At 50.4% G+C, this 9,946-nt stretch overlaps 1 protein-coding gene across 1 annotated transcript in view; it reads left to right on the top strand.

The window, feature by feature from the left end:
* LOC102880344 (zinc finger protein 764) overlaps positions 1-7,732 on the top strand; it is a 16,914-nt gene extending 9,182 nt beyond the window's left edge. The window contains exons 4-7 of the mRNA XM_006914130.3: positions 2,928-3,042; positions 3,201-3,480; positions 3,644-3,757; positions 4,560-7,732. Of these exons, the coding sequence (XP_006914192.2) occupies positions 2,928-3,042; positions 3,201-3,480; positions 3,644-3,757; positions 4,560-5,476 (1,426 nt within the window). The 3' untranslated portion in view covers positions 5,477-7,732. The remainder of the gene's footprint in view (positions 1-2,927; positions 3,043-3,200; positions 3,481-3,643; positions 3,758-4,559) is intronic.
* Positions 7,733-9,946: the final 2,214 nt, after the last annotated feature.

Here is a 9,946-nt window from a genome sequence, read left to right as displayed (position 1 = left end):
GGGGGACCATGCGCTTTGAGCTTCCTAGACGGAAAAAGGAGTTCTATGGAAAGTAACCTCACAGGGTGAGTTGATCATAAATTCTTAATTGGGCAGGTCATGACAGGTGGTCATGCCCTAGGCCTATAACTTCTTTAATGAAAGGTTTTAAGCCAGCCCTGGCTATTGTTCTTGTGCATCTAGGTTAATACACTTTTGAAATACCAGAAGTAATTCCCCTCGATTCAGAATAATATTCTGTGAAGCCTCCTCCCACCCTATTCCTAACAGTTTCTTAAATATCCCTTCAGAGGTTATCTATGTACTATGTATGTGTCTATCTCCATCTGTGGTATTTCCACACATTTACTAGCTCTTTAACTGAGGACATTGGGCCAAATGCCTCTCAGTGCCTTAGAGTTCGGTTATTTCACAGAGGAGGAAACTAAGGCTAGTTGTTTACCCAAGGTCAAGTAGCCTATTAATGAGGGGGTGTTAACCCTCAAGAGAGCACATAATCTTATTAACTATCCTGTAATCCAATCCCCACTTTGTTTTCTCCAGTCTTCCTTGCCTCCTTCTTAATGTCAAATGCATAAAAGAAATTGCAAACGTGTATTATTCTCCAGAGCATTTGAAATCTTGCTCCTGGCATATGTCAGTTTGGCTCAAACTCCTATAAAATTTATCTACAGGTTTGGATGTTTTTTACATTGCTACTGTATTTCTTCCTCAAAGAGCAGGAGGTGTCTGTGGCCCGTGCAGAGGGCAATGGACAGGGACATGATGGGGGAGACCTACAGCCACCTGGGCATGCTCCTCGAGGTCTGGTTGTCCCTGATCTCTGTAAAAGGGAAGGGGTGGATGAGATGGACCACGCAGTGTGCCTGACTCATTCCACTCCTGCCTCAGGTGACTCTTTTCTATGATTCCCCACCAGATCAACCTAACTGAAATTCATAACTGAGAGTCCTATGCCAGACTCCTGTGGCTCTCCAGGACTTCCTGCAAAAACTTGAGAACCTGTGCCACAATGCGAAGGCCCATGGCATGCTAACCTCTAATTCAAACCGTCTTTCCCTCTAGGCAAGCAATCTCATTTAGTTCTAGCCAAATAGAATCTTGGGTTTTGTACACCTCTAGTTTAAGGAGCTTTAAGGCTTTGCTCTTGCTATTCTGCTCTGTATACACTAAACCTCCAAATGTAACATCCTTCAATGCTCTTCTCAAGTTCTGTCTCCAAGATAATCCTGGAGCTCTTTTGCCCCATGCTGGAGTCTCCTCAGAATCGAGGCTCTGTGTCTATCTCTATAGCCCTGAGTATAGTCTGCCTAAAGGTCTCCACACCTGTGCCAGCAGAGCTCATACCTGGTATCTCTCTCCCTTAGTGTAAATTTAGAGCTTAGTGTAAACTTAAAGCAGTAACTTTATCTTGGGTCACCAATGTCTCTAACAATAGAACATTTAGAACAGTGCCTGGCACCAAGAGGTGCCTGATAGGTTTTCTTTAAATGAATGCATATGTAGTCTTAAGAAAGGTTTCTTGAGTGGTTAGGGTTCTTCCCCAGGATTCCCAGACCCCAAACCAGCCCTCATTTCACAGCGGCAGAAGCATTCAGGTAGGTACCTAGCCCCTGGAAGCAGCCCCTAGACTGTGTTCACCAATTGAGGGGCTGATGAATCAGGGATATTTCCTATTCCCAGGTGGAATAGGAAACCCAGTTGTGGAGTACAGATGATCAGGATCACCAGTAGGGAGGAAGACTAAGAAAGACAGAAAGATAAGAAGTGGGGGCAATGTCTCAGTTCCAGCTTGAAGGGAAAATGTTCTGCTGAGCAAGAAACATTCTCTAGTTGTTCCTAATTTTTTTGCTGACCTGAATTTATGACACGTAGTGGAGACTGAAATCTTGGCCTTCTCTTTCTCACTTAATTTACTTTAAGATACCCAGTGGTCCCATGATCAGGTCACACTGCATGAGATATCCAAACTCTAGATCAATAGCAGTGTATGAATTCAAATTCAGGATGGAGGCAACTCACCTTTCTGTCTCCAGGTCCTGGACTCTATAACAGCTGCTCCTCTGGTTGAGGGTATCTCCTCTGGTTGGTCCTGAGATTGGTGGAAAATATCCCTGATTCATCAGCCCCTCAATTGGTGAACACAGTCTAGGGGCTGCTTCCAGGGGCTAGGTACCTACCTGAATGCTTCTGCCACTGTGAAAGTTGATTCTGTCACCTGAACATGAGTAGACCTTGGAGAATTAACAGGGGAAGTTTTGAATCTGCTGTGTTTCACAACAGCCACTCAGAAAAACAATATATTTGGAAAGGACCAGGAGAAAAAGTCTATTTGGGAGTTGTTATGAACCCCTGAGATCAGAAACACTGATCTAGTCTATGTGCCTGTAGCCAGGGCTCCCTGTAACCAGGACTTTCCCACCCACTCACCGCCCCATCTGCACCCAACCTCAACACGTGCCACTCATGCGATACCCTCGTTCCTGCCCCAAGTGCAGTCGTGCTTTGCCATCACCTCTAACCTGGCCCAGTGCACTCGCTGGAGAAGGACCCTTTGCCTGCAGCTACTGCGGCACCTGCTTCCACTACAGCAGGTAACCTCTCGTGCTTCCAGCTGACTCACATAGGCAAGAGATCCTACTCCTGACCCCACTGTGGGAGGTACTTCAGCCAGACGCGGTCACCCAGTGATGGGCCGAAGCCCAATTATAAATGGCGTAGCCACAAAAAAAACGTCCTTATTCCCAAAAGCGGAGCCGGCGGGTCAGGGCTGGAACCGCGGTAACCAGACGCTGACCTCGCGCCGCGCTGGGTGTGGCCTCCGCCCGCGGGCGGGGCTGAGGCCGCGCCTCCCAGCGCGGGGGGCGGGCCGGGGACCGAACCGGGACTTCGTGGCCCGCTACTGCCCGGGCCGCTGGCTCTCTCAGGCGTGGTGGGGTGCCTGCTGCCGCACTGGTAGCCATCGCGGCCATTTGGGCAGCCGAGCAACCCGGAGACCCTGAGGTGGAGTCATCTGGGCACAACTGCGTAGGAGCCAAGTTCGTGAGGCCGCGTTGCCGCCATTTCTTAGGAAGGCGCTCTCCAGTCCTGATTCTGTGTGTACCCACGGCCACCAACTCTTCGCTTTTAGTCATCCGCGTGGTCCCTGAAGAGGCTGCCTCCTGCGCCCCGGGTCTTCTTGACCGCGCTCCGCCCCTCGGGCTGGCGGGGCAGGCGCTCTCGACCACGCGAGGCCCCGCGAAGCCAGGCGCGGCTTTGGCCTGTCGCCGGGGCTGGCGCTTCCCATGGCGCCGCCTCCGGCTCCGCTGCCCGCGCGGGGACCAGAGGGGGCCGCCCTCGTGGGGCGCAGACCCGAGCCCGTGAGCTTCGCGGAGGTGGCCGTGTACTTCTCCCCGGAGGAGTGGGGCTGTCTGCGGCCGGCGCAGAGGGCTCTGTACCGGGACGTGATGCGGGAGACCTACGGCCACCTGGGCGCGCTCGGTGAGAGCCCTATTGCTCGCCTGGGCTCACAGCCCTGTCCACCCAGCCCAGTCTCGGGGCCCTGCAAGAGGAGTGGGAGGCCCTAGGCCCGGGACGCCAGGACAGCGGGGGTGAGGGGGGAGCGGCTTCCCCGCAGTGTGGGGTATATGTCCTTCTTCCCCAGGATTCCGAGGCACCAAGCCCGCCCTCATCTCCTGGGTGGAAGAAGAGGCTGAACTGTGGGGTCCAGATGCCCGAGATCCGGAGATAGAAGAGTGTATGACAGAGGCAGACACAGGTGAAGTATTGGGGACTCTGCGTCATGGGGACTTCCTCGTCCCGCTACCCTCTACCAACTCCTACTTTCATCAGTTTCTTCTCAGAATTGCTTCCCCAGCTTAAGGTGATTATGCCTAGGTCCTGCCTAACTTCTGGATCCAGCCTAGAAAGGGCCTGTGAGCGTGACCAGGCCTTGCCGTGGTGCGGGTTTCTGGCATACGTGCCACTCCTTTCCCAACTGCTGTGGATCTGAGCCCCTCAATCTAGTTGGTCTCTAGGTTACGTTGAACTCCATATCATCTCTCCTGTTTTCCTACATCTAACTCCTCTGCCACCTTCTGTGTTTTAGTTTACTTCCCTTTTGTTATATATTTTTTAGCAGTCTCCTTTCTCTTGGTTTCCACTGTTTTCTTCTAGTTCATCCTGTCGACCTGTTGCACAATGCCCAGCTCCTCAGAACTTGTCCATGCCACACAGGTTAATGTCTCTGTGCTGTTCCTGCTGCCTGAAGCATCCTTAAGCATCCACTCATCCTGCATGATCCAGCTAAAATGTCATCCGTCTCTTCCCCAGCCATTTCCCCAGCCCTGAGATGGAATGTACTGTTCCTTCCTACTCTGTCTCTGCTGCTTTTCTTTCTGTCCTCTACAGCTGAGGAAAAGGTGTTACTCCTAGCTTCCTTGCCTATACTAAGCTGAGTCCTAGAGGAAGCTATGGGTCTAGAAGGTGGCTATACCTAAGAGGCTTCTCTGTCACCATATGGGATGAGGGATTCAATGACCTGGATAAGCCAGGGTCTGAGCTCTCCCCTTATCTCCCAGCAGATTCCAGAAACAAGGAGGACAAAGGACAAGGAGAAGGGGCCGAAGCACTGGGGAAGATCCTTTCTATGGACACATGGCCTCCTGAGCTGAAGGCTCTCAAATCCCCTTCTGCTGGGCTCCCTTACAGTTTGGGACAGCCGTACAAAGTGCCACGCCGGGGTCGCCCCCCACTCTGTGCCCATCCCCCTGTCCCCAGGGCAGACCAGCGTCACGGTTGCTACATGTGTGGGAAGAGTTTTGCCTGGCGCTCCACCTTGGTGGAGCATCTGTACACCCACACGGGCGAGAAGCCCTTCTGTTGCCCTGACTGTGGCAAGGGCTTCAGCCAGGCCTCTTCTCTGAGCAAGCATCGGGCCATCCACCGTGGAGAGCGGCCCCACCGCTGCCTGAACTGTGGCCGGGCTTTCACCCAGCGCTCTGCCCTCACCACCCACCTACGGGTCCACACGGGTGAGAAGCCCTATCGCTGTGCTGACTGTGGTCGTTGCTTCAGCCAGAGCTCTGCCCTCTACCAGCACCAGCGGGTCCACAGTGGCGAGACCCCCTTCCCCTGCCCGGACTGTGGCCGTGCCTTTGCTCATGCCTCAGATCTTCGGCGCCATGTGCGTACCCATACAGGCGAGAAGCCCTACCCATGCCCAGACTGTGGGCGCTGCTTCCGACAGAGCTCCGAAATGGCAGCCCACCGGCGTACCCACAGTGGGGAGCGCCCCTACCCCTGTCCTCAGTGTGGCAGGTGTTTCAGCCAGAAGTCAGCCATGGCCAAGCACCAGTGGGTCCATAGGCCTGGTGCCAAAGGTCGCAAGGGCTGGGGTGCCAGTGGGTTGCCCGTGCCCCTGTCCTCTGGCCAAGGGGACTTCGACCCACCTGTGGGCTTCCAGCACTACCCAGAGATATTCCAAGAGTGTGGGTGATGGCCTCAAAAGTGAAAAGACAAAGGGTGAAGATCTAGACGTTGCCTGAGGCCCAAGTTGGGCTCAGTCCTGAACCTCAGTGGTGGTTCCAGTGGGCTTACAGAATTCCTTGTGCAAGAGTTGGACCTTGGGGGTGAAAACCATCTTATGTTAGGCCCTCACTAGCTTGATCTGCTGACACTGCCCTCTGTACTGTCCCAGACCCTGGAAGTCCCCTTTGCTGAGTTAGGGTTGAGGTAATAACCCCGAGGAGACCTCAGCTGTGGGGAAGAAAAGGCTGTTTCTCAGATGTGTTAAGAGGATTGAGGTAGAGGAGAACCTTGTTTTACCCATTGTCGTTTTACTGCATAAGTTAATAACTGATGGCCATGTATTTTTATTTATTAGCCTAGCAAGCATTTTAAAATGTTACAAATTATTGGTTAAGATTTCACACAAAAGTCCAGGTTTCTGGCTTCCCTTGAAAAATCCAAAGATTTGGCAGCTCGACCTAAGCTCTCACAAAACCACAGTTGGAAGCCGGGGACAACCTTCCCCTTCGAATGGAGCCAGAGTTTGTGCCCTCTAGTTCGGGATGCCCTCCACTCCTCGTTAACTCCTGACCAGCATCAGCTGGCACCCATGTCTCTGGCAAAGCAGGCCTTCTCCATCTGTATTTTCCACTTGTTTATGTGATCTGTTGGACTTCTGTGGCCATTGGAGTTTGCAAACCATGGGCTATGGCATTCAAGTTTTCCTGAATCAGTGATTCAGGAAGACAGCATATATGTGAAAAGGTGGCAGGAGAGAAGTAAAAGCAGGCTTTATTTCACCTTGCTTACATTGCATTTTGTGGTTTCCAAAGTACTGTCTTGTCTATCAACTTATTTTACCCTCTTAACTGCCTGAGGAAGGGAGCGTCTTGCTTGGCAAACACAGCCCAGTCAGGACTGAATCTTTTGCCCTGAACCAGTGGCATTTCCGCCGCACCACAGCACCGCTTTCAGCTGCTCGATAGTTCTGGTTTGGAAGGGGAAGGCCCTGAGAGCACCCTCCAGTCTTCGGACCTCCCTGGGAGAGCACTGCGGCTCAGGCCTTAGTGCTCTAGACCCAGCCCGGAAGAGATCTGAGCTCCATCCTTCTGCAGTTGGGAACACTGAGACTGGGTAAGGCTAAGCAACCTGTTCCAGATGGCTGGGTTCTTGGTTTACTGCTGTCTTTACCAAAACATTCCTGAATTTCTTGCCAGTGTCTCAGCCAGGGTTTGGAGGTATCTGCTCACTACCTTTGAGGGGACCCAGGTACTGACCTGGACTTGGGACAGACCAGTACAAAGTGAGTGACAAAATGACCACATAGCAGATCAAGGCAAGGGAGAAACCAGCCTAAGATGAGAGTTCAGGGCAAACAAAAGCAAAGCTTGATCTTCACTCACTTTTGGTACCTACCATTATGAACCAAGGGGAACTAGGCCAGGAACACTTGGGGTTAGCAGCCAGAGGGAACTGTACCTATATTCCCGAGCTCTGCCAGAATCTCTCCCCTACCACCGTGTGACTCCATTATCCACCTATTACTAATTCCTTTGTGGTCAGAGCCCAGCCTTATCCAGGTGATGGAAGCAGCCAGCCACAGGCAGACCCTGTCCTGCCTCTGGTCAAGATGACCCTTTACCTCAAAGAATAGCAGGAGTTATGTCCTCTGCCGGCTTGTGTGTAATTGCCTTCTTTACCCAAGTCAACCACATGTCTGGCCTACCTTAGGCAGGAAGAAACCAGATTTGTCAACCTGGAGAAACTTGTAAAAAAATGTAGAAGATTTGAGGAAAACATACTGGTCATGTGAAGAATGAACTGACTTGATTCCAACCTAATCTTCAAATCTGAGCTCACCAAGACTTCCTTTCCCCTAAGCTTTTCTGGGAGGATTGGCTTGTGTACCACCTTGTCATAAATGGGACATCTCGTGAGAAGAAGTACCTTGGCAGTAGGAGCTAACTCTGTACCAGGTTTTGTTTCCGTAGAGAAGCCAGCGTACAACCCATCTCCACTAACCTTCAGCACTGCCTGGGGAAAGCCCAGCTTGCAATATCAGTTCTCAGCTCAAACTCTGGACCTTGGCCTCAGCTTGCCAATTAAAGGTATCATAATTACTACTTTCTCTGAGTGCTCTGAAGTTTGCAAGGCTTGCTCAGGGCCCAAACACGAGACCTAACTCTTCTTCCTGTGTTTGTGACCTAACTTTCTACCATTAAATTAATTATTGAGTGTCATGAAATACTTAAGCCTCAGCCTCACTCCATTCTTAGCTCCTCCTTTCGTGGTATGGATACTTCCACCAGAGGTAGACCTTCCTTTTCTCTCTGCTACTGCAGGTCTTTGAGGTTCAGAAACTGAAGCAATTTAATCCAGTAAGAGAGTTTTCCTGGGGCTCTACTGGTGCATCAGGACGAATGCTGGGCTGCACCATATACAATGAGCCCATCCATATGGCCAGAGTGAGAGGTCAGGCCATGTCTCTAGCTTGTTCAACATTTCAAATAAGGGTAAGTACTGAATTGAATTCTAAAGACCCCTAAAATTTTGGAGAATGTTATATGCACCTTTCTAGGAACCGGATGTGCAAAGATGTTTGTGACCCAAAGCTAAAACCTGCTCTAGGCCAATATTTTTCAAAGTAAGACCTTCTGCCAAAGAATCACATGCTATCTCTTTAAAATGTAGCCAGCTCCCTGGGCCTTGTCCCTAGCTATTGAATTAGAACCTCCAGGGTTGGAATCATGCCTGCTAAACTTTGAGAGAACCACTGCTCTGAAAAAAATGTTGTTTTCTAGCTGCTCTTAATTTGCAAGAGTAGAGGTTTATCTCAGGGCCTGTTCCAAATGTCAGGCCAGAAGATGACCCAACTGTACACAAAAACTCCCATTTCCTTTGTTCTTCCCCAAAAGGCCTGTGCTGTAGCTGGTCTCTTCCTGGGACTTCAAATCTTGATACACTGGAACATCCCTTGTAGTGTGACAGAAGGCCTCTTAACTGGGCTTTTATTCTGCATACAGGTGAGGGAGCAGTTCACACAGGAGCCCCTCTCACATTGAGAACCTTTGTGAGGGCTTGCTCAAGTGTGGGCCCTACCTACAGTGTGGGCCAAGTTGGCTGGACCATAAGCCTTGGCTGCACACTGAACAGTTCTGCCACAGTATTGCTGCACACCAGGGAATGATGATGTGGACAAAGTGGCTGCTCAGCTTGGGATACACACAAGGCTCCTCCTCACCAGCACACATTGGTAGAACAAGATCAGTGGACCACTACCTTGGATTGGTTGGTGCTAGGTCAAGTTGGAACCCTCATCAGAGGTTTCCATGTGTTTAGAGCCTCTCACTGCTAGGGGCAAATGGCAGTGGGAGGCTGGTTGCCTCTTGAAGTCCCATTGCATAGATGTATCTGGTGCTAGAGGAGGCCGCCTGGAAGTCAGCCACTTTTTTTTTTTACTCTACGCACTAGTGAGACTGAATTTCCATGTGGAAATGATGGTGCCAGAGCAGCTTAAAGCCCTGGCCTAACTTCTGGTACACACGGGGCTTTGTAGCCCACGCAATGAAGAGTACAGGCAATGAACCATATTAGACTTGCAGCTAGCTTCGCCACTTACTTTGCAGCAATGGCTGTTCTCCTGTGTAAATTTTCTCCTGTGTGAATTTTCTTGTGTGTGGGTAAGCAGATAGGAAAGTCATAGAAAAGTGTCTCATGAGATTTTTGTCTCTCACTTGTGTGAGAGCTTAGAGGATAACCAGTGGGTACCCCAGGTCCAACTCTTCCCAAGATCAATGCATATGTAGGGTGTTCTGTCTGTGTGGGCTGCCTCATGTGGACCATGTGAGCCATTCTTAGCAAAGGTTTTAGGACAGAGAGATATTGAGATGGAGAGAGGCATGAAGCTGGAAGCTGGAAGCTTGAAGCTGGAAGCTCTAGGTGGCAGAAAAATACTCCCAACTTTATTTGTAGGAAGATATCTGTGATTCTATTTATAAACCTCTATTGAGAACATTCTCTCTAGCCTTTTACTACTTGGAATTCTCCAAATTTTTGTTCTCATCTCTTTTCAGGAGAACGAAAGAAGCTATTTTTTCTCCTAACCAGTTTCTTCCCATCATTTGGCTGAGAAGGCAAGAAAATACAAACCATGGCTCCTAAATCACTCACACAGGAGAATTTGGCTCTTTAGCTGTCTAGAACACTACCAAAGTAGCTTCAGCAGCAAGAGTAGAAAAGGGACAAGAATTGGATCCGATTAATATAGTTATCACTTTTTCCTTGATTCAAAACAGCACCTAGGGCAGTGTTTCTCAGGTTCCCTTCCTTTACAAGCCTCTATCCAAGTCATACAGGGCTGGAGCGTTCTTAGCTGCCTTGACGGCCAGCTGGTTCTCTCTCTGTCCATTTCCACTTCTGAACTCTGTCATCCTCACCTGGAAGAAATTCCCACAGGATC

The sequence above is a fragment of the Pteropus alecto genome, unplaced genomic scaffold (genome assembly GCF_000325575.1).
Source record: "Pteropus alecto unplaced genomic scaffold, ASM32557v1 scaffold44, whole genome shotgun sequence".
Taxonomy (NCBI): Eukaryota; Metazoa; Chordata; class Mammalia; order Chiroptera; family Pteropodidae; genus Pteropus; species Pteropus alecto.
The sequence above is the reverse complement of the archived record's forward strand: the minus strand, read 5'-3'. Positions and strand labels throughout refer to the sequence as shown.